Source organism: Microcaecilia unicolor, chromosome 8 (genome assembly GCF_901765095.1).
Source record: "Microcaecilia unicolor chromosome 8, aMicUni1.1, whole genome shotgun sequence".
In the NCBI taxonomy this organism is placed as follows: Eukaryota; Metazoa; Chordata; class Amphibia; order Gymnophiona; family Siphonopidae; genus Microcaecilia; species Microcaecilia unicolor.
The window spans coordinates 71,093,879-71,118,991 of NC_044038.1; the positions used below are offsets into that span (position 1 = coordinate 71,093,879).

Genomic DNA, 25,113 nt, shown 5'->3' on the forward strand with positions numbered 1-25,113 from the left:
CTAGTAAGTAATACACAGTTGATGTTAGTTTGCTTACTGTGTGTGGAGTCCTTGGTGTAGTATGTGTGTGATGGTTATGTTTTTGTTATGATTTGTTTTTTTATCACTATGAATGTATTTATTGTAAACCGCCAAGAGCTCTACAGATTGTGTGGGTTATAAATGTTTTAAATAAATAAATACATCTACTATCCCTTCTCCCTTAGAGATCCTGTGCATTTTGTCCTAAGCTTTCTTGAATTCAGATACAGTCTTCATCTCCGCAACCTCCATTGGGAGGCTGTTCCACGCATTCACCACACTTTCTGTGAAGAAATATTGCCTTAGGTTACTCCTGAGTTTGTCCCTTTTCAACTTCATCCTGTGCCCCCTCATTCCAGAGCTTCAATTTCAATTGAGACTTACCTCCTGTGCATTTATACCACATAGGCATTTAAATGTCTCTAACATACCTCCCCTCTCCCACCTTTCTTCCACAGTATACATATTGAGATCTTTAAGTTTGTCCCCATCTGCTTTATGATGAAGACCACTGACCATTTGAAGTTTATTTATTTATTTATTTGTTACATTTGTACCCCACATTTTCCCACCTATTTGCAGGCTCAATGTGGCTTACATAGTACCTTAAAGGCGATCGCCAAGTCCGGTAGGGGAACAAATGCAATGTGATGTTAAGGTCAGATAGGGTAGGTATGATACAGGCACATTAGGGGTCAAAGATAGGGGAGGTTATATAGTGTCCAATACAATCTATGGTTTTGCTGTGTTGCAGAGTTGAGGCATTTACATTGGGTCGGTATGATATCATATGCAGAAACTCCTCAGTCCTCAACAAATTAAATACCCACTGTATGTTTATATTTATTAAATCTCTTATCTTCCAAAAGAATAACACAAAAGATGTTGATGACCACAGTGGGTATTTTAATCTGACGCAGAGCGACTGCTTAAAACACAGTTATGGAGCTGATCCTATTTCTGTGGACCGGGGGAATAGGGGTTGAGAGAGAGTCAGAGATGCTGGACAGTAGGCAGAAGTGGAGGGGGAGAGATGCTAGATCCAGGCTGGTGGGCCCAAGCTGGGGCAGGATGTGAGCTCTCCACTGCCAGCATCGCTTTTCCTGTCAGGCAGCAACTCCAGGAGTCGGGGTTCCTGCATGCTGCCACAAAATAGTATATGCTTGGCATCCTCATGATGTAAGCGTATGTGCAGCTTAGAGGAAACACTGATTGGGGTGCTTCCTATTTAAGAGCCTGCACTGCTGACGCAGGGGCACAGTAGCAGATCGGGCGGGGAGGGGGTGTTTAGACTGTTGAATGGCATTTGCAGCAAATCATGGCATCCCATGGCTCCAGCAGACTGAGCCACATGGATTGACCACATGATGCTGCTCCGTTGTAACTAGTGAGAGATTCCAGAATTGGGGTGCCATAGTCCCTTTTTCAGAGGAGGCATGACATAGAGAAACTGGCGTTTATGATGTAAAGGTAACTGTGACTGCATGAATTTATTCACAATTTCAAAAAGCTCCGTTGAAAGTATCTGCTTCTTACCTTGTTCCTTTCTTCACCTTGTTCAATCCTCCCTCTTTCTGCCCCTCACTATTATGCCACATTCTCATCCTGCCCTTCCTTTCCCATCACCCATCCCCCCCATCGTCAGGTAGAGTATGACGGGCTCACAGGCCGGGTGGAATTCAACAGCAAGGGCCAGCGAACAAACTACACTCTGAAAATTCTCGAGAAAGCTGGAAAAGGCCACAGAGAGGTAAATGAGTCAATAATTTCTTTTTTGTGTGTAGTTATTATGTATGATTTGTATTTGTTTTATTGTTTATTTATTTGTTGCATCTGTATCCCACATTTTCCCACCTATTTGCAGGCTCAATGTGGCTTACATAGTGCCATTATGGCGATCGCCATTTCCAGAATGAGAAATACAGAGTGGCATTGCGTTAAAGTTCATAAGTGACAGAGTAAATTAAGCAGTCAAGTATAAAGAGTTCAGTTTTGACCAGTTCTGGTATAAGTTTCATTGTCTGGTGTTTAGGATGGATCATTGTGGTATGCCTTTTTGAACAGATTGGTTTTTAGTGTTCATGTAAGACTGGTTTATATTCTTTTTGTGTGTCTGTTTTATGTGATGATTTTTATTATGCATGTTTATTTTGTGCCTTGCCCAGACAGTTAAATAAATAAATGCGCCTTGATGCTACCTCATGTAATGAACCCCCTCTAGTGGTAAACTGTAGCAACTGCAGCTGAGGAAAGAACAGATATTGCAACTTACCCAACAGCAGCACCTCCTTTTGGCTGATTGGTGGAGCTACTATTTCTAAACTAGCAGGTTGCTGGTTCTGCTTCTTGGATCCCCCCATTGACAGTACTGTGACCTACATTCACTGTTCCCAAGCCCAGTACTACAGCTGCATGAGTCTGACACTCACTGAGTCCCATCCAGTGCTTTAACCCCACTGGTCCCACACCTGTGATCCTCAGGCTGAAAAAGGTAAGTCTGAACCTCCCATGGATGAGTTGCTAGGAGATTTGTGTCCACCTCACTCCAGTTGCTTATTCCTTTGTCTCTGTAGCCTTGTTTATTCCACCATAAGGAACTTGTCAGACCATTGTCCTTTTGCTTTTCCTGCAGATAGGTATCTGGTACTCTAACAGGACCTTGGCCATGAATGCCACCACTCTGGATATCAGCATTTCAGAGTCCTTGGAGAACAAAACCCTTATTGTCACCACCATCCTGGTGAGTCCTGTGGATTCCTCATCTTCCAATAATGCAAATATGGCCACTTCTCTCCCTGCAAAAACCTTGCCAGCTCCTAGCTGTAGCTCTTCCCTTGGATATCTCTGGCTGTTGATTGTTTCCGGGTCCTGATGGCCACTGTTGTCCATTCTGATGCAGGAGAATCCATATGTGATGCGCAGAGCGAACTTCCAGGAGCACCAGGGCAATGAGCAATATGAGGGTTTCTGTGTGGAGATGCTGAAGGAGCTTGCAGACATTCTCAAATTCCAGTACCGCATCAAGCTGGTGGACGATGGCCTGTATGGGGCTCCGGAGGCCAATGGTTCATGGACTGGCATGGTCGGAGAGCTTATGAACAGGGTATAGTACACCCTTGGGAGTTGGCATTAATGGGATGGGGAGAGGGACCCACTCTGAAGATCACACAGTGAGAACAGATGGCTGCATTGGGTTTGGAAATTGTGACGTCACAGTTCTGAATGACTTATTGAACGCTGCTGTGATTGTGGGTAGGGATAGGACTCAGTCTAGAATTTATCCTTGTTTGATTTGATTAACTGTGTTTCATGTTCTAACACAGCAGGGGCAGTAAATGTACAAATAAAATAGTTTATATGTAACACAGTATCATCTTATTAAGGACCCTTTTACTAAAGGGCGTTAAGCCCTATCGCATGCCTAGCATGAGAAAAATATGTTTTACCTGTTTGCACATGCTAATGTGCGTTAACTATTTAAAAAATAATAATTTCTGAGAATGGGTGTAGAAACGTTAACCAGCTTGGCCTTCACATTAGCACACACTAAATGACCAACGCAGAGTTAACACGAGAGCACTTACCTCCTGAATGGTGGTAAGGGGCTCCCACATTAACTTTATACATATTCTGCATGCCAATGCCAATGCAAACTAGTTTATGACTCAAAATTTAAAACATGGAAAGTTTCTTAGAAAAGTGCACTTTTACATGGGTTTAGTGCATGGGAAAGTCCCACGTTATAATGCGCTAATCCCAGATTTAGTAAAAGGCACATTAGTAAAAGGGCCCATTTTGACTTTGTGGACTTTTATGCTGCTGTATATTTTCTATTTTCTGCTATAAATATTGTTATTTATTGTTTGGTTAAATTTGTTATTGTGTTTGCATAGGGTGAGGCAAAAAAAAACGTAACCCCCTAGAGTTATTTTTTATCATTTTCTCAGCAACTGCTTTGAATTTCATTGAGAAATTTTACTTACTTATTTAGGGGCCCTTTTACTAAGCCACATAAGAGCCTATGCGCGCCCAACGCACGGCAATTCCGAGTTACCGCCCAGCTACCACGTGGCCCATATGGTTATTTCAGTTTTTATGCACACCCACTGCATTCGGGCGCGTGGGCGGTAATCAGGCGGTAAGCAGCATTTTATGTGTGTAGACCATTACCGCTCAATTACCACATATGTGAGACCTTACCGCTAGATCAGTGGTTGGCGGTAAGGTCTCAGACCCAAAATGGACACGCGGCAATTTTCATTTTGCTGCATGTCTATTTTTGGCAAAACCCCCCCGCATTTTTTACAGGTGCTCTGAAAAATGATTCTGCTTTCGCTCAAAACACGCGTCTACACTACCGCAGGCCATTTTAAAGTGCGCCTTAGTAAAAGGGCCCTTAGTCATCATACTTACATATTACTATTAAATAAAATGTAATTATCTTAAGCTGTGTTGATGCTACTGACATTTTAGCGTTACTATCTAGAAATATTTTTGTGATAAAAATGTTTGAGTTAAAACAGATAAAATAACGTCATTCAAATGATACAATTAACAATGTGTCAGAATTTTACAGTCCCTGTGAATGCTCAAAGTGTCCACCCCCAGCTTCATTTGCTTTGGAAAGTTCTTACCAGGCTTGTCGATTGGCTCCTGTGGCAGGCTGTCCCAGATCATCTGTAGCGCTTCTTGAGTTTATTGATTGTTTGTGGCTTTGGGTGGAGCTTGTGATAGGCCTCCAATGTTGTTCTAAAGGCAAAAGTCTACATCACTCTGATCATTAACAGTACGCTGGTGCTCCGTTTTTTTTTTTTTTTTTTTTTTCAAATAATGGTAGTTTTACAGCACAAACATTTTTTGAACACATGAAAATCACTGGGTGGTCACGCTAAAAAGTCTGGAACTTCACTGTGTTTAAAAATAATCTCATTCTACTTGGCACATAAATGAGGGTAAAAACAACAAATAATGTTGTAAAATTTGATGTTGAAATTCCAAGGAGTTGCTGAGAAAACAGCAAAAAACTCTAGAGTACTTTTTTTTTTGCCTTATCCTTTATGTTTATTTATTTATATGTTTACTCTTTTTTTTGGCATATATACCCCACATTATCCCAAACATACTCAAGGTGGCTAACAATAAATAAAATGACAGGCATGGTTTACAATACCATAAGCACAATATAAAGTAAGAGCAGAGCAGCACAAATAAGATACAAATAAGAACTAAACAATAAACCATTGATGGCCAGCTATAATCTAACACACTCAATCAATGCGCAGAAACCTTTCAAAGAGGAAAGTTTTGTATATTGTTCTCCGCTTAGAATGTAGAGATAATGCCGAATATAAATAAATAAATAAACAAAGTCATAAAGGTTAACAAAACATTAGACATGCTTTCTCTGAAGGATAAGGAAACCCAGTTGTCTCACCAGCAACATGGTAACATCCATTATATCTGAACGACATTATCGGTTTGTTCAAAGTCTATATTCTTCAGGCTGCTTTAAATTCACTTAGGGCCTTTTTTATCAAGCTGTGGCAAAAGGGGGCCCTGAGCTGGTGTCAGTGCGTGTTTTTGACACGGACTGAGGCCCCCTTTTACCACAGCGGGTAAAAGGTAGGTCTTTCTTTTTTTCAGGAAATGGCCATGCGGCAAGTGAAGCACTTGCCGTGCAGCCATTTCGGGGAGGGGGGAGCTTTTACCACCACCCATTGAGGTGGTGGTAAGGGCTCCCCCACTAACCCGGGTATGCACCACCGCTACAAAAATAAAAATATTTTTGTAGAGCTGGAATTGCTACAGTGGCCCGGCGGTACTTTCTTTTTAGCAAGCAGTAAGCCTGCCTTGGGCTTACCTCCGCTTTGTAAAAGGGAATAGGTAGAGGAGAAGAGTCAACTACATGTGATTTCTATCGGAAGCCGATGGTCTTGTACCTGATGTGAGATGATCAGTTCTTCTTCTTCTCTTTCAGAAGGCGGATCTAGCCGTGGCAGCTTTCACTATCACTGCGGAACGGGAGAAAGTGATCGACTTCTCCAAACCCTTCATGACCCTTGGGATCAGCATCTTGTATCGCGTTCATATGGTATGCGATACCATTTGTTGCATGACACCACACGTTTCCAAACAGAGCACTTATTCACATTACTACCCTTTTTCCTGGATTCTATAAAGGTTGCCAAAATCTGCTCGCAGATCCCAGATCCGCATGCAAAATAATTAGTTAGTGAGCTGTTAACAATCAATTATTGACATTAACTGGCACCAATTAGGACTTATGCATGAAACTGCCTATGTGCTATTCTATATCACTGTGTGCCTAAGTTTTCTCTTGTGCAGCTGAAAAGGGGGTGTGGCCATGGGAGGGGCATGCCCAGAAATTAGTTACGATGTTATAGAATACTTGGATTTGTGCACCCAACTGCCATCTGTTGGGGGTGAAGATTTACACCAGTTTTGGGCAGACATAAGCCCTCGTGCCCCAAGTTGGGTGTGGGAATGCGCACTAAATGCTGTTCTATAATGGTTGCTTAGTGCTAAGCACCTAACTGTGGGTACAATTTACTGAATCTGCTTCTTTTGGGGCAATTCTATAACTTGGCACCTCAAATTACATGATTCAATGCCGCACACTGAGCTCCAATTCTATGACGGCATCTTGGCACCAAGATTCTGTACAGAATAGTAGTGTAAGCATCAACACGCCTTCATTGAGTTGTGCCCACTTATGCTAGTTCTATGGCTGTTGGAGGTTGGCGCAACTAAGTGCGCCATACAATACATGGAACTTACGAGTATTCCATAAGTAGGAGACATGCCCATGTCCCACCCATGCTCCATGTGTACGCTCCCTTGCAGTCATGCTCCACCCATGTGTACACCCCCTTGCAGTTACGCACTGTAGTATGTACGTGCTTCCTTATATAGTGCACTTGTGCATATTAAAGGCACCACGTAATGCACAAGGTGCATATACTGCACATATCCTGTTCCAGAAATGTCCTTTTCTAGGCAGCCTGACTCAGCTTCTAAATAATATATAAAATGGTAAAGAGGAGAGAGTACAAAGGATTGTATCTTCTGGTTTTTTTTTTGCTGAATGGGTGTATTTGCAGTGGAATTACTTTATCCTCCTCTCCCCATCAATCACATGCTAATTCCCAGCTCTGACAGAATCAATTTATCCCCCTGTACCTCAGTTCTACTCCCCCGCTCTGACAGAACCATTTTATCCCCCTGTACCTCAGTTCTAATCCCCGGCTCTGACAGAATCACTTTATCCCCCTGTGCCTCATTTCTAATCCCCAGCTCTAACAGAATGACTTTATGCCCCTGTGCCTCAGGTGGCAGTGCTATCAGCTCTAAAAACAAAGTGAAAGCATGCGGGACCATTTTCCTGTGTGCACCACTTCTGCTCTTCCAGTTATGCTCTCTACAACGCAGAACCTTACATCAGAGGAGGTGTGACCGGCACAGCAGCAGTAGCACATGCAGGAAAATGGTCCTGCATGCTTTCGCTTTGTTTTTATAGCTGGTAGCGCTGCCGTCTGCTGATGAACTTGAGAAATGCTGTAAGAGGATGATCGGAAGAGGACAGGAAAGAGACCTGTAAGGAGAGTGGGCCCAGCAGCAAGAGAGGTAGGCACCATTTTAATTTGAAATCTGGGGAGCGATATCTCCCCTTTCCATCCTCTCCCCCCCCCCCCCCCCCCCCCTAGCTATGCTTCTGGCTGCTGCTTGCTGACAAACTTGAGAAATGCTGTAAGAGGATGATCGGAAGAGGGAGGAAGAGAGAAAGGGGGTGATGGTGGATGAGGGGGTAGGGATAAGAGAAATTGGAGAAATAGGGTGATGTCATATGGGGGGAAGAGCGATAGCAAGAGAGAGATTAGGTCATGCTTGATTGGGGGAGAGAGAGAGACATTGATGATGAATTGGGGGGGGGGGGGAGAGAGACAGAGACATCATGGTGCTGAATGGGTTAGCATAGAGAGAGAGGGAGACGGGGTAATGGAGTGGAGAGATATAGAGTGATGCTGAATGGGGGGAGAGAGACTGATGCTGGGTAAGAAGAGAGATAGGATGATACTGGATGGGGGAGGAGAGACACAAAGAGATAGGGTGATGTTGGATGAGGAAGAGAGACAGAGAGACTGGTGGATGAGAAGAGAGATAGATGGGATGATGCTGGATTAGATGGTGAAAGAGAGACAGAAAGTAATGCTATATGGGAGGAAGAGAGACAGAGAAAGCACAATGTTGGATAGGGGAGAAAGAATGAGAGAAACGGTATAATGCTGGATGGGGAGAAGAGAGGGAGATGGGGATAAGGAGAAAGAGAGAGAGAGAGAGAGATGGGATGATGCTGGTTGGCAGGGGGAGAGAGAGAGAGAGACAGGAAATGCTGCTAGGTAGTCAGATGGGGGCGAGAGAGAGACAGACTGAAAGGAGATATTATATGGCAAAGGGAGAAAGGGAAAAGTTAATGAAAGAATGAGGAATAAGAGAAAGGGGAATGGATGGGCCTGGGTGAAGGAAAGACATGTAGGTAGATTCAGTGAAAAAAAGGGAGCTTAAAGACTAGATAGTATGAATGAATGAAATCTAAACAGATAGGGGAGAAAAATAGAAGAAAGAGATTTTGGTTTTTGAAAGCTAATCAAAAATATGTATTAAGGCAGTCCAATAAAAATATATCACCTTATTTTCTGTTTTTTGTTTTATTTGTATTTGTTAATTTCTAATGTAGTGTTTGTAAAATATCAGTTTTTGAAATTTGCAGCTGCTGTCTTTGTTTTGCACAGTACAGGGGGACATGCGTCATTGCTTCTACTTCTCTGGTGTTGCAATGAATGCAGAGTCTGGCTTCTTGGGGGGTTCAGATTAATTTTTGTCTACATATTTCTATTTTTAAGTTGTGGTTACTTATTTTGTATTTGGTGAGGTTCTGTGTTTGTGAAAGAGGCCAGGTATTTTGTTAAGCACTGAATTTCTATGTAGGATCAATCTGTATTAATACAGCTTGTTTAGTTTTTCCAATAGGCGTATCGATGTTCTAGTGTCCACTACAATATTTACAGTGCTGCCTTTTCCTAGGTTGCTCTATAGGTCCTGAGTGACTTTTGTAGGGTTTTTTATTACTTCACAGCATACCCGGTACTGGATTTGTTTTAAGCTCATACTCTCATCACAATGTTTGGTTTTATCATATGCAGATGATATTTTAATTTTGATTACACTGGGTTTTGGTGATGAACAAGATCATTGTTTAATTTTGGATAGTATAGAAAGAACTCAAAGATGAGCCTCTTTAAATTTCTTAAAATTATTGTTATATTTTTAGTACCTCGGTTTCAGATATTCCTAAGCCTATAAAATTAAACTCAAGTGAGGAACTGCCTTTTAATGTTTCTTCAAGGGTTTTAGGGTTTATTCTGGATTCTAAACTAACTATGGAAAATCAGGTTAATAATTTGAGTAAGAAGTTTTTTTTCATAAATTATGTCAGTTAAAAACAGCGAGGTCTTTATTTTTCCAGGAGGATTTTCGGGTCTTAGTACAGGTATTGATTTTGACCCAACTTGATTATTGTGGCGCTTTTTATGCTGGATTACATCATAAATTTTTATATTAATTTCAACTTCTTCAGAACACAGCAGCAAAATTAATTTATAGGTGTAAAACGTTTGATCGGGCATCTCCTTTATTGGTAAACTACATTGGTTGCCTGTTGAAGCTAGGGAGACTCAGGAGAGAGACCTTGGGGTGTTGGTGTTGGAGGATATGAAGGTGAAGAAACAATGTGACAAGGCGACGGCTGTGGCCAGAAGGATGCTAGGCTGCACAGAGAGGGGTATAACCAGCAGAAGAAAGGAGGTGTTGATGCCCCTCTACAAGTCGTTGGTGAGGCCCCACTTGAAGTATTGTGTTCAGTTTTGGAGGCTGTATCTGGCTAAAGATGTAAAAAGACTGGAAGCGGTGCAAAGAAAAGCTACAAAAATGGTATGGGATTTGCGTTGCAGACTGTACGAGGAGAAACTTGCCAACCTGAACATGTATACCTTGGAGGAAACGAGAAACAGGGGTGACACGATACAGATGTTCAAATATTTGAAAGGTATTAATCTGCATACGAACCTTTTCCGGAGAAGGGAAGGTGGTAGAATTAGAGGACATGAATTGAGGTTGAAGGGGGGCAGACTCAGGAGTAACGTCAGGAAGTATTTTTTCACGGAGAGGGTGGTGGATACGTGGAGTGTCCTCCCTCGGGAGGTGGTGGAGATGAAAACGATAATGGAAGTCAAACATGCGTGGGGCAAACACAAAGGAATCCTGTTTAGAAGGAATGGATTTATGGAATCTTAGCGGACATTGGGTGGCGATGCCAATATTTGGAGAAAAAAAATGGTGCAGGGCGGACTTCTGTGGTCTGTGCCCTTATCGTGACTGAATAGATATGGAGGGGCTGGAGTGTAAATTTTAAGGGGCTTCGACGTTGGCTTCAGAACTGTTAGTACAGGAACAGTCCTGGGCAGACTTTTACGGTCTGTGCCCTGAGAAAGGCAGGGACAAATCAAACTCGGATATACATATAAAGTATTACATACCATGTAAAATGAGTTTATCTTGTTGGGCAGACTGGATGGACCGTTCAGGTCTTTATCTGCCGTCATTTTCTATGTTACTATGGGTGGAGTTCAAGGTAATATGTTGGGTATATAAAATTATTTAGGGAAATTGTCCATTATCTCTTACTGAATTATTAACTTTTCCCTCTATGAGACTAAGTTGGGATTTCCATTGGTTAAGAATATTAAACTGAAATGATTTCATGTAAATTCTTTTTGTTATCTGTCCAGTAAGATTTGGAATATGGTACCTATGCAAATTAGATCTTTACCTACTTATTTTCAATTTTGCAAGGATTTAAAGACCTTTCTTTTTAGTAAATTCTATGATCTTAGTGAATTTTAATTTCAATCTATATTCTTTTCTTATGGCAAATTAGCTGCCTTGGTATCTGTTTTATGTTACCTTCTTTGATTCCTGGGTAGATATAAGCGGGATATAAGCACTAGAATAGAATAGAATAGTAGTAGTTGAAGGTGAGTTACATTCAGGTACCACAGGTATTTTCCTGTAACTCCTCTGTTTACTAAGCTGTGCTAGCGGCTGCCAAGAGGCAATGCTGACACAGCTCGTTCAAAGTGAATGGGCTATGTCCGCATTACAGCACAGCAGCTGCTAGTGCGGCTTAGAAAAAAGGGGGGTAAGTTTGCACCGGAGATAATGGAGAGTTACGTGACTTACCCAAGCTCTCAAGGAGCAGCAGTGGGATTTGAAACCTGGCTTCCCTGGTTCTCAGCTCTTGAAAGAAAATGTCCCTGAGTATCTGAAGAATAGGATGATCCTCCACACACCACCAAGGACACTAAGGTCCTCCCAAGGACTTTCACTAACTACACCCTCTCCAAAAGACATTACACGATGTGATACCCGCAAGCGAGCCTTCTCCGGAGTAGCCCCCACACTCTGGAGTGCATTGCCTGAAAGGCTCTGCTTAACACAAGACTACCTCTACTTCAGGAAGCAGGTGAAAGCTTGGCTCTTCAACCAAGCCTTTAACGGAAGAAGTAACTAACTTGTTAGTCTCACTCACACACAAGGATTGACTCGGGCTGTACATACTGCAGCGGGACCTGTTTATCCACTCCTACCCTAGCTGAGATAATATTTAACCATCTCTCTGACCTCATGTGCAACTTTCTTCAAATCAATCACCTTACTTTCTAATTCTTCTTACTTTCTTACTCATCTACTTGTTACAACTTTGCCTTACCCTTCACTACCAATTATAATGTTCTAGTGCATATTGTGTTGTCATTGCAAGAAGTATACCATGCCATACTTTGTATTGTTGTTCAAATATTTTTACTGCTGTAATTGCCTCCTGCTCATGTTTGATCTATTCTTACTGTACACCGCCTTGAGTGAATTCCTTCACAAAGGTGGTAAATAAAGCCTAATAAATAAATAAATGTCTCTAACCATTAGATGCAGCTAATACAGTATCTATTCCAAACATATTTTGTTAGTCTACAGTAAACTAAAGAACAGCAGATCTAAAACCTGGTGGCCATTTGGCAATTTACCAAAAAAAATTGATAGCAAAAGCAAATCATTTTATGGTTGCCAGTAACCACTGGATTTTTTGCTACATTGCTGCTGAACATCACTTTTAATGTGGCCAACAGAAAGATGCTGGACTGGGGAGCTATGACTGACTGGGAGCCAACTGTTAAAGTACCTTCATATACTTCCAGAATACTGCAAATACTATTCTGTTTAATAATTTGTATTATTGTGGTACATTAGTTGGATGTTGTCAGCACATAATTCCCTGGAGTGTATTCAGTGTGTATAATACCATCAGTAATAGAGATACTAGGGGGGAAATGACTGGTGCAGTTGCACCAGAGACAGTGAAGGGGTCTTTCACTGCTGTGTTCAAAAGTGTCCCTACTGTCCCTTTACTGCTGACATAACTAGCCCTGCCCCAACCCCAACCCGAATCCCAAACAGCTGAGTTACAGACTGCATATGCCTAGGTGAATTTTAACCCTCTCCTCTCTCCCGGCCCTTCGGCCTTGCACTGGTGCTTATTTTACAAAAGTCTGCTCCCTTTGATGTCAAAACCTGGCTACGCCTCTGTTTATCCCCTGTGTGTCAGTTCTAATCCTTGGCTCTAACAGAATCACTTTATCCCCCTGTGCCTCAGTTCTGATCTCCATCTCCCATATAATCATTTTATCCCCCTATGCCTCAGTTATAATCCCCAGCTCCAACAGAATCACTTTATTCCCCTGTACCCCAGTTGTAATCCCCAGATCCCATGGAATCACTTTATCACCCTGTGACTCAGTTCCAATCACCGGCTCCAACAAAATCATTTTATCCCCCTGTGCCTCAATTCTAATCCCCAGCTCCCATGGAATCACTTTGTCCCCCTGTGCCTCAGTTCTGATCGCCATCTCTCATATAATCATTTTATCCCCCTGTGCCTCAGTTATAATCCCCAGCTCCAACAGAATCACTTTATTCCCCTATACCTCAGTTTTAATCCCCAGATCCCATGGGAATCACTTTATCCCTCGTGCCTCAATTCCAATCACCGGCTCCAACAAAATCACTTTATCCCCCTGTGCCTCAGTTGTAATCCGCAGTTCCAACAGGATCACTATCCCTCTGTGCCTCAGTTCTAATCCCCGGCTGCAACAGAATCACTTTGTCCCCCTGTGCCTCAATTTTAATCCTCAACTCCCATGGAATCACTTTATTCCCCTTTGCCTAAATTCTAATCCCCAGCTCCAACAAAATCACTTTATCCCCCGTGCCTCAGTTCTAATCCCCAGCTCTAACAGAATAATTTTATCCCCCTGTGCCTCAGTTCTAATCCCTGCCTCTAACAGAATCACTCTATCCCCTTGTGTCTCAGTTCTGCTGCTGACTCTGTGAGCTACTGTATCCCTTTATTTTCTGCTTCACATTCAGTCCTGGTTCTTTGTGTGTTTGTGTATCTTGTAGGATAATGTGTGTCTTTGCTCTCTCTCCAGGGCAGGAAGCCTGGCTACTTCTCCTTCCTAGATCCCTTTTCTCCAGCGGTGTGGCTCTTTATGCTGCTGGCATACCTTGCTGTTAGCTGTGTCCTATTCCTGGCAGCCAGGTAAAGCTCTGTCTAGCCAAGATGGCTTTGTCTTTCTACCTTTGTGTCTCTGTCTTTCTTTTTTTATTGTCTATCTCTTGGGGAGAGGAGTAGGGTTAGGAGGGTAAGAGTAGAGGCAAAGAAAGAGAGAGATAGCTGCTGGTGTGACTAGAAGGTTTTACCCTCTTTTTTTTTCTCTTTCCTGCTCAGGCTAAGCCCTTATGAGTGGTACAACCCTCACCCTTGCCTTCGGGAGCGTCACCACGTCTTAGAGAATCAGTATACGCTGGGCAACAGCCTCTGGTTTCCTGTTGGGGGGTTTATGCAGCAGGGCTCAGAGATCATGCCTCGGGCCCTCTCCACTCGCTGTGTCAGCGGAGTCTGGTATGTGCGGTTCCTCCTTGACCTGTCCTCACCTCTCCTTGACCTCTGCTTGACTCTGCTGTTTTACCTTATCAGGTGGGCCTTCACACTGATAATCATCTCATCCTACACGGCAAACCTGGCAGCTTTTCTCACAGTCCAGAGAATGGAAGTTCCCATTGAGTCTGCTGATGATCTGGCTGACCAAACAAACATTGAGTATGGTACCATCCATGGAGGATCCACCATGACTTTCTTCCAGGTAGGAACTCCACTGTGATCATTTTACAGGTGGGAAGTCCATGAGAGAACCTATTATAACAGTTTTTCAGGTAAGAGGTCTGTGGGAGAGATCCACGATGACCTTTCTTCAAGTGGGAGCTCCAAGAGGGGACCCACTATGGCCTCTCAGGTAGGAGCTCCATGGGAAAGAAACACCATGACCCTTGAGGTTGGAGTTCAGTGTGGGATGTCTTGAGAGTTGGGTTGGAAATGCGCCACGAGCCTCTTCCAGGTGTTATTTCTCTCAGTGCACCTCAATCCTGCATGCTGCAAATATCATATTGTATATTCATTGGTTGTTGTCTGGAGGTAGTTATGATAACTTTATGCCCACCATTTTTCCCTTTTCAATACACTCCCCCTGTCTTTTCCATAAGAACTCCCGTTACCAGACCTACCAGCGGATGTGGAATTACATGCATTCCAAGCAGCCCAGTGTCTTTGTGAAGAGCACAGAAGAAGGGATTGCTCGTGTTGTGAACTCCAAGTATGCCTTCTTGCTTGAGTCTACCATGAACGAGTATCATCGGCGACTCAACTGCAACCTGACACAGATCGGGGGCTTACTGGACACCAAGGGATACGGAATTGGCATGCCCCTGGGTGAGTAAGTTATTGGTGTGTGGCAGGAAGAGGATCTTGCAGAGGGGCTTTCACCATTCTCCTTGCTAGGCACCACAGAAGACTGCAGTAGTCAGCATAGAGATTGGTGCTGGAGAAATTGAAGGTTACAGCATCAGTCTCTCAGCACCAGTATGGTAGGGGGGATGGGCAACGTCAGAAGAAGAGAGTGATGAGAAAGCACAAATTACGCAGCAAATTAACCTCAAATTCTGTAAAGATTGGTGCCCAAATTTAAGCTTAGAATTCAAATTAGCATGCGCAAGTTACAGAATAAGGATAGTTGTGCACACACATTGCTTTATTAATGAGGAACTTATTGGTGCTAATGAGAAATAATAGGTCTTGACTAGCACTAATTGGCACCAGTTAACAGTTACGTGTGCAACTGTCCTTACTATTCTAGAAGTTGCGCACCTTTGGTAGGCGCATACATTTATGCCAGTATTCTGTAACAGCAGTTACTGTATATGTGTAATTGCCATTGTAAAATTTGCATTTATTTATTTATTTTGGTACATTTATACCCCGCATTATCCTACAAGAGCGGGCTCAATGTGGCTTACAAAATTACAAATTTAGCATGTTCTATTGGGGGGGGGGGGGGCTCATTTTAGGCCCCCTTTCTTTTTTTTTAAACTTTATATCTTTATTGAATTTCAAAATTAACATATCACCATCCACATGGGATATCCAAAAAATAAGAAAATTTTTTTACAAATCACAATCCAAGCAATTAGGAAATTAACTTACAAATAAAAAAGGGAAAATAAAAATAGCAGACCCCACCCCAAAATGTCCCTCCCCAGCCTACCTCTAGCAGCTTGCATAAGAGTTATGGAGGAGTAGCCTAGCGGTTAGTGCAGTGGACTTTTATCCTGAGGAACTGAATTCAATTCCCACTGCAGCTCCTTGTGACTCTGGACAAGTCACTTAACCCTCCATTGCCCCTGCTACAAAATAAGTACCTGAATATATGTAAACCGCTTTGAATGTAGTTGCAAAAACCTCAGAAACTACATTCAAAGCGGGTGCTAGTTATTGACTCAAACATTCCTAGAGGCCCAACACTTTATAGAAATGCCTCCAGCACTTTCTGCTCCTTTAGATCTGAGCCGTAAGCAGCAGATGGGGAATAACAAGAAAACCAGCAGATCCATTTCTGAACTTTGTTGGAACCTGGTAGGGAGGGTTAATGGAGAGCAGGCGGGTTTCTGGGGCTCTCGGGGACACAGATTTAACATTGCTGGCTGGATGCAGTTACACTGCGTTACGCTGAATAACAGGGACATGCCAGTAACAGGGATGCCAAAAGGCTTCAGTTGTGTTGAAGTATGGTGAGCTTCCACTTTTGATGCATTGTGAATATGATTCTCTTCTGCTCTCTCCCTTTCCAGGCTCTCCCTTCCGTGATGAGATCACATTGGCCATCCTGCAGATGCAAGAAAACAACCGGCTGGAAGTACTGAAGCGAAAGTGGTGGGAAGGAGGAAAGTGTCCAAAAGAGGAAGACCACCGGGCAAAAGGTTAGGGGCGTACAGGCTCCTTGGGGTGTAATCTTCCATGTTAGCCCGGGTATACACTTTGAAGGAGTGGAATATTTAAAAAAGTCTTTTGTCCAGGTTACTTAACTGTCTGAAATTGCCCACCTGCCCATTCAGTGGCTAAAAGTATCTGCATGGATAAGCAACACTCATACTTTTATCCCCATGGAAGGTAGTTTTATAAGGGGGCACTTAGTGTAAGCCCACTTCAGGCCCTTATTAGTTTAAGTTAATCTTATGAAGACAATAGAAGTGGTAGAAATCGTGTCTGCATTGCAGGTGTGGACAGTTATATCCAGGGGGTACTTGGGGGTACTGAGTACCAGCACCTTTTCCATTGTCTGCTAAAATTGACCCATGGACCCGCAAGTTTTAATGAAAGCGCTCAGGCTCTACACACCAATTCTTCCTTGTCATAGATTCTATGACTGGTTGCAGGGGGCCTGGCTATTGTGGAGTGGGTCTCTGAGTGATCACCCCATTCCTGAAGGGTGGCCCGGCATTTGAGTACCTGCACCTTTTTCACTTGAAAAAATGCACTGGCTATATCTGCCCTGGAGCAGGTATAAATGTCTGCACCTATAATTTGGAAGTACCCAACCTGATATTCAAAAGCATTTTTCTGGCCCGGATTGACACCTGGCCGGTTAAACGCCCCATAACTGGCTATCCACAAATTTTCAGTGGGACATGGCTGGCCCATGGCCTGCTGAAAATTGGTGGATAGTGGCTAGTCAATTATATTATATATATAACCGGCTATCCGCCGATTTTCAGCGCATTGCCGGCAAAGTTTGGCAGCCATATTTGACCTCGTGACTACCAGGCTTATCTTTTGCTGGTTCAAACTTAACTGTTCAGTGCTGAATATCGGCTTGGCTGGTTAAGTTTGAACTGGCCAAAAATAAACTGAATATTCAATGCCAGTCACCGGAAACGGCTCGGCATTGATTATCCGGGTTCAGTGCTGATTGCTAGAGTTAGCCGAGCTAACTCCCGTGGTATGAGTATGGGGCCCTACGGGCATAAATGAGCAGATTTTAAAATCTACACATGTATTTGCAAACTCCACCCTCACTCTCTGCCCAGACTTGGTCCCTGTACATGCCTACTGGCAAAATATGTGCCATTATGTCATCGTGAATACTTTTACGTCAGTAGGAATTTTTTGTGACCATTTATGAGTGTATGCAGCCACATATGCACAAAAATGGCTTCCATAGTGCAGAGGAATTCCTGGGGCCATGGGGGTGGGGAGGGGTGTGTGTGCATGTGTGGCAATAACAAGTTGTTTTGAAGGGTAAAGGAACCCATAGAAAAAGCAGTGTAAGTCTCTGTGGGTACTTTCTCCATGAGCAGGTTTCAGAGGGGGAAGTATGAAAGTTGGGGTGCAAAGTCCACAAGTTAAAGTATTCACAGATTTTGCAACTCTGCCTTGTCTTGTGAAAATCTGCTCCCTTCCCCCAAATCAAAGCCCTCTTGTGTAGTACTAATATCTGACAGCAGGTGGCAGTGTGAGACCACTCTTTGTCATATACTTGTGCGCACATGCGCGCGCTCTCTCTCTCTCTCTGTCACTGGGCTGCACGTTTACACATTCCCCCCCCCCCCCCCCCCCCCCCCCACTATTCAGCCAGGGACAGTCAGCGATTTTTTAAATGCTTACCATCTCTAAATTAGCTCCCAATATTCAGTGCCTGGCCATGTCTGGGCCCAGGCACTGAATATTGGGGGCAGCGCGGTGGAGCTTTTTCTTTTCTTTTTTAGATATCTTCTTTATTAAAAGATCAACACACAATAACCAAAAGAATAAACATTTTACATGATATCCAACCCACTGTAACCCCCCCTCCCCCCCACCGTCTGGGCAGTGGAGCTTATGTGGGCCCAGCTGAATATCGGGCCTGGACCTGCATAACTTTTTAAAAACAACTTTGAGCCCCTCTGAGCCCTTTCCCACCCACCCAGACTGCAAGAAGTACCCACTCCCCCAGATTGCCCCTTGCCTCAACAGGCAGCAGCGAGGGACAGGAGCGAGGGGGGCTACACTCCTGCCCCCAATGACTCACACTGGACCACCAGGGACAGAGATAGGCCTGAGGGGAGGGCTACCTGAATGGCTGGGGGGATTATGGGGGGAGGGGGAGTGCTTGTTGTCTCTAGGGGAGGTGTGAAAGGGCTTGGAGGGGGGCTCATAATTTTAAAAAGCGTTATGTGGGTGCCGGCCTGATATTCAGAGCCGGCACCCGAATTGCTCAGCGGCCTAATTTAGGACAATGTTTTATCTGTCTGAAATTAGGCCACCGAATGATGCAGGTGCCAGCATTGAATATTATCGGCACATGCATAACCCTGGGCTCTTTCCTACTGCTATCCACCACCCCCCCCCCCCCCCCGTACCATCCCTGACCTGCCTCCTTTTTAGGTAGTTGTCAGAAGTAATAGTCAGAGGCACTGCCAGCTTTAGTGCCGCTAAATATTGGGAGTTGGTGGCGACAAGACGATTTAATGGGTCGATGATCAGAAGCAAACGCGGGCGCTAGAAGCTATTGGCACCATACTAGCGCCTGCGTTTACTACCGCCCTATGATCAGAGCTCCCAAGTGTATGAAACAGCTCACTCATGGACTCTGACCGCAACTAGCATGCAAATGCATGCTAAACAGGGCTTTTACTGCAAGTAGCATGCAAAGGCATGCTAAACATATTCCTCCTCAATGATCAGCGGGCAGCACACCAAACACTGGCTCGCTGTCCGCGGCAAACCCTATGCCAGCTCAGAGCTGGCATTATGGTTTGCAGACCATTGGAGAGGAATGGTGAGCCCTGTCCAGCATGTATTTGCATGCTAACAGGCCCCCCATTTCCCCCAATAGAACCCCTCCCCCCCCGCAGAAGCAGGAACCATGACCCCCCCCTACCCCAAGCCAACGACACAGTCACCCCTACCCCCCCCCCCCCGACACATGTTCTCAGGGCCTGGAGATCCGGTGGATCTCCAGCCCCTTAATCCCCCCTTGCATCCCCCAAAAAAGCCCTGGTGGCTCAGTGGGCTGCAAACCAAGCCCTCCCAACTTGGTGATCTAGCAGCCCTCTTCCTCGCCCCCTGTATCTTTAGTGTTGGATGAAGGAGTAGTACACTCCCTCCTCTTCCAGCGCTGCCTTGAAAATGGCGGCGCCCAGTCCTGCCCAGTGCATCCTGGGATTCGCTAGGTGGGGCTTCACACCATATAAGGGACTCAATTATTATCATTATTTGTATGGTGCTATCTGGTATACACAGCACTGTACAAACACATAATAACAGACAGTCCCTGCTTAATGGAGCTTATAGTCTAGCAAAAACAGATTGAGAAGACATGTAGACAAAAATAAATAAGAAGCATAGAGTTAAAACAGGAAAATTGACTGGGGAGAACCCAGCAGGGGTATAAGTGGGATTAATCAAGGTAAGGGAACTCAAATAGAGTTAAGTTGCAAGGAATGAGGTTATATAAAGCAGCTAGGGAGTAGGTAGGACTCTGGAAAAGAATGATTTCAAGGGGGTGGGGGTTCCCCACTTAAAATTAATGGGGAAAAGTTGAAAGAAATCATGATTCTTCTCCAGAATTAGTCGATTAGAGAGACCCAGACACTGGGCCAGAGAGGCTAGGTAGAAAGCAGAGACAGCAGCAGAGCTGCACTGGGGGTCAGCCTTCCGAGTGGGAGATTTAGGGCCTGCCCATAGCTCCACCCCACTCTGCCCAGTCTACCTATAACTCCACCCAGCCCACCCATAACTCCGCCCAGAACCACCCCAGCACACCATGATTTGCTGCCAGGAGCACCAGAACAGAAGTAACCTCCCTTTCCAGCGACACCAGGAGACGCCTTCATAAAACATCATCACCCCCCCCCCCCCCCCCCGCCATGAGACCAGCAGCAGCAGGAGATGACATTTAATGATGGCATTTCCTGCTGTCACTGGAAACAGAGGCTGTTCAGCGGGAGATCCCGGCTCCACGGCAGGAGTGTGGGAGATGACCCGCGAAAGCGGGAGACTTGTCAGGACTGCAGTGATGGCTTTTTAAAACTGTGAAATTCTACAATTCTGCCTTTTTCATAGGGCCTGCTCAAGGGATTGTGGTGCCCCTAGCCTGCTTGCATAGGCACCCTCCCCCATTCATCTCTCTCTACTTTGGTTCAGCATCTCTCCCCTTCTCTCCCCACCCTTCTGATCCGGTCTCTCCCCTTCTGCACCCCCCTCTCTGTGTGTCCAGCATTGTACCTTCTCCCTCTCCCCTTGTTCCCTGCAGTCCTGTAAACAGTGTGCAGGTTGCAGGCAGCAGCAGCCTGAAGATAGGTTGCCTTCAGCCAGGTCCTGAGTCTGCAGTCTGCTGGGTTCTGCCCACAGGAAATAGCATCAGAGGAGGAAGGACACGGCAGATGGAAGACCCAGGGCATGGGCAAAAGCTGCTGGCAACTACACACTGTTTTCAAAATGATTGGAGGTGCTAAACCCAATGAAAATTAACCCTCCCTGAACACAGTCAAGGAGTTTGTTCAATATTGGAAATGCTCAAGCACCCACAACACCCACAGAGCTGGCTCCTATGACGTCTACTAGGATTCCACCAGTGGAGAAAAAAGTGTTACACGTTCAAACAACTTATCCACAGTCAAGGCCGGGAGTTTTCATAATAATGTGTTTTTGTGACCTTATACATCCATAATGCTTTTCTCTTTTCTCTCTGCCACCTTTCCACCTGTTTCTCCCCCCCCACCCCACCCCCATTTGTGTCACCTTCACACCTCCTGCTGCCCCCTACAGGTCTTGGAATGGAGAATATTGGAGGTATTTTTGTGGTACTGATATGTGGTCTGATCATTGCTGTGTTTGTCGCCATCATGGAGTTTGTCTGGTCCACACGGCGTTCAGCAGAGACCGAGGAGGTAAAGTCTGACTGAGGAGGGAGATAGGTGCATTAACCAGAAGGAAAGAGTAATGGGTGGATATTATCAGGAGTGTCCCCTCTCCCCCATCATTCCATCCCGGCAGATATAACAGTGATATCAGAGTTTTTTATTTAATATGTCTATTTAGCTCGCACCTTTTCATTGTCAGTTTGAGGATATTTATATTCAAGTACAATAGGAAAGCCTCTGTACACAGATAGTTTAAGGACTTGTGTACTAACCTGAATTAATGCAACTTAATGCATGTTATCAAACATATAAACGGCAAGTGACCATACTCACTTGGAAATGCGCAGTACAGACTTCCTCTCTGTCTCACCCTCACGTCAAGACGTCATCAGAGGGCGGAACAGAGAGGGAAACGGAGTCGAATTGTCGGACGCCGCCACTGCCGCCTGGAAAGGAACATTGCGCTTAACAACCTCCACCCTCCCCCCATCCCCGCCGCCTCTCCCGCCTCCCTCCGTATCGGGCCCCCTGCACTGACCTGACAGCGCCTCTCACCTCCGTGTGGAAGCGCTGCAGGCAGCAGCAGAGCGATCTGCTGCTGCCTGTAGCACTTTCACACAGAGGTGAGAGGCGCTGTCAGGTCAGTGCAGGGGGCCCAGCACGGAGGGGAGAGGGAGCGGCGGTGATGAGGGTAGCTGGACATGGGGGAAGGGCAGGCAGGAGAGGCCATGGTTGCTGGACTTGGGGTGAGAGCAGGGCACAGAGGAGGGTTGCTGGACATGGGGAGGGGGGGGGGGAGGCCAAGGGAAAGAGGAGGGTCGCAGGCCAAGGGAAAGAGGAGGGTCGCTGGATACGGGGGGGAGGATCGGTGGACGGGGTGAGGCCAGGGGAGAGAGGAGGGCTGCAATACTAGCCCGTTTTTACGGGCTTAACGGCTAGTTTAACATAAACTCCTTCATGCAACATTGTGCAAAATGAGGTACCCAAATCACAAGGAGTACAAGCAGTGTTAGAGCCTTGGCTTCCTTGGTTTTCAGCCTGCTGCTCTAGCCACTAGACTACTTCACTTGAGTTTTCAGCAGTGATGCATTACTAGGGTTACCACATTTTGTCCTCTCAAAAAGAGGACACATGTTCCGCCCCCTGCCCCGCCCACGCACCACCCCTTTCGCATCCTTGCCCCGCCCCCTGTCACATATTCCTTCCTCTCTCCTGCCCCCCCTGTCACCTCCCCTCCCCCGGGTCACCCCTCCCCTCCTCTTACTTACTATCTACTACCCTGGTGGTCTAGTGACCTTTTCGGGGCAGGAAAGAGCCCCCTCTTTCCTGCCCGAAGCTCTGTCCTTGCCCTGCATCCTGTTGCTATGACGGTCTCTGGATTCAAAATGGCCGCCGAGAGTTGAAGTCTCGTGACAGCAACAGGATGCAGGGCGAGGGCAGCACTCCGGGCAGGAAAGAGGGGGCTCTTTCCTGCCCCGAAGAGGTCACTAGACCACCAGGGCAGTAGATAGTAAGTAAGGGAAGGGGAGGTTAGGATAGGCTCGCAGCCCGCCCGTTTGTCCAGAAATCCAAACAAACAGGCGGACTGGCAAAACCCGTCCGGACGCCCGCACATGTTCTCAAAAAGAGGACATGTCCGGGTAAATCCGGACATATGGTAACCCTATGCATTACCTGGGTTTACAGTAATGGGGTTTCTCCATGGGGTAATCTCCTGATTTTTTTTGTAGAGTAGGTTTCAGAGTCCTGAGGGGGAGGTTCCATGGTCCTACCCTCTCTGTCTCTTTTTTTTTTTTTCACAGTGGCTCCTCCTCTTCCTTCCTTCTATTCCAGGTGTCTGTCTGCCAGGAGATGTTGAGTGAGCTTCGGAACGCCGTCTCTTGCCGGAAGCCTTCGCGTTGGCGACGGCGGAGGCGACAAGGTCGTGCCATGCTTGCCCTCACCAAGCCACTGCGCTCCGTCCGAGAGATGCGGCTCAGTAATGGCAAACTCTATTCTGGGGCCCATTCTTCAGAGCCCGGACCTGGACCTCAGCGGCTTCTGGATGATCCAGGTCCCCCACGCAGCTGCACCCACATCCGCATTTGCCAGGAATGTCGGAGGATACAGACCTTGCGGGCCTCTCACATGCCTAGGATCCCCATCCCGCCCGAGGAGGCCACGCCCAGGAGGCAGCCAACGAACATGAACGAGCAGGATTGATGTCACAAAGCCCTCTGAGTGATGTTATATGACCTTTTGAGGAGTTTTGCTTTTTAGTTCAGAAGAGGCAATTGACTACTGGTTATAAAAAGGAAAAACAAAGAAAAGAAAAAAACTTATATATAATATCGCCTTCACCCTAGTGGAGGTGCCTTGATCTATTTTTTGGGTTTTATTTTCATGTAGTGTGCGCCGTGCGCACGATGAGACTCCATGCCTCAGAGAAGCTACCATGTTTTTCATTTTCTGATTGAAATGTTATTTTTTTTTCTGTCAGGGGTGGTGGGGTGGTAACAGGGAAGAGAAAGAAAAGGAACAATGAAGACAAATAAGAAAGAGGAATATGGAGAGACCTGCACAGCAGAGGAAGGCTGATTCGTACATGTGCATTCTTTTGTTCGCCACTGGCACAAAATTGGGGGAAGGTTATTCTTTAAAACTGCCTTCTTTAGGCCAGAGTGTGTGTGGGGGAGTGGATGACTGAAGAGGTTTTGAACTCAACAGAATTTCACAGTTTGGCAACATGAATAGGTAGAAGGTGGGTGCCTGAGAAACGTTCAAAATTGAAAAAGAAATGAGGCCCAGGAGTAAAGTGACCAAAAGGGCATTCCCAGTCTTAGTACTGACACTCCCACAGCAATGCTGCCCCCTGCTGCCCCCACCCTGCAACTATTCATGCAGGATTTTTTTTTATATTAGTTTTTTTCTTTTTAACTCTATTTTGCTTTGTTTTTGCAAAGTTTCTAGTGCCAAAAGAAAATGTGGTAATAGTGGTACATGTGTAAGCAGTAACAGACTGGGAGAGCTGAAATAAAACTCAAGATTGTTTCATTCTTTTAACTGTGTCCTCCCTTTGCCCCTTCTGTGTCTCATTCTGTTCTGCCCTAGGCAAGATGGAGTGGGGGAGGTGCCAATGGAACTGTGGGGTGTCATTTTATAGAGGATGGTGATAAACTGCTTTCAACTAAGGACAGGACCAGAATTGTTGGTTTTTCAGTTACAATTGAAGAGACTGAGGTAGCCAAGTGTTGGTCCCTGGTACTTTGGGGGGGGGGGGGGGGGGGTGTAAATCACTGTGCCTGAAGGAGAATTTTTCAGGTTTTTAAGCTTTATGATTTTCTTATGCTGCTTTGGGCTTTTGGTTCAGTTGGAACCAACCCATACTGGTCCTTAGATGCCGTGAAGATCTACTCACAATTACCCTGGTTTGCTTTTTCCCTGCATGTTTTTAAGTTTTTCATACCAGATCTAGCCATAGCGTGAATTAGTCTTGTGCCTGTTCCACCCCACCCCCCTGACCTCAACTTACTTGCATCTCTTTCTTCTTAAGGCTGGCACCGTGAGCAGGTTTGAAATGCATGGTCATAAGGCCAGCTTTAAGGAAGAATGGAAAGAGTAGGGAGACACAACACAGGCTCCTGTCTCCCTGCCTGGTCAACTCAATTCTCTCTTCAGCTAGGGGGAGCT

General features: G+C 45.3%; 1 protein-coding gene across 1 annotated transcript in view; it reads left to right on the forward strand.

The window, feature by feature from the left end:
• Positions 1-24,457, forward strand: part of GRIK5 (glutamate ionotropic receptor kainate type subunit 5) — a 344,153-nt gene extending 319,696 nt beyond the window's left edge. Inside the window, exons 10-20 of the mRNA XM_030213069.1 lie at positions 1,667-1,771; positions 2,654-2,761; positions 2,921-3,124; positions 5,999-6,112; positions 13,641-13,750; positions 13,940-14,113; positions 14,189-14,354; positions 14,752-14,977; positions 16,393-16,521; positions 21,350-21,471; positions 23,278-24,457. Of these exons, the coding sequence (XP_030068929.1) occupies positions 1,667-1,771; positions 2,654-2,761; positions 2,921-3,124; positions 5,999-6,112; positions 13,641-13,750; positions 13,940-14,113; positions 14,189-14,354; positions 14,752-14,977; positions 16,393-16,521; positions 21,350-21,471; positions 23,278-23,646 (1,827 nt within the window). The 3' untranslated portion in view covers positions 23,647-24,457. The remainder of the gene's footprint in view (positions 1-1,666; positions 1,772-2,653; positions 2,762-2,920; positions 3,125-5,998; positions 6,113-13,640; positions 13,751-13,939; positions 14,114-14,188; positions 14,355-14,751; positions 14,978-16,392; positions 16,522-21,349; positions 21,472-23,277) is intronic.
• The last annotated feature ends 656 nt before the right edge of the window (positions 24,458-25,113 follow it).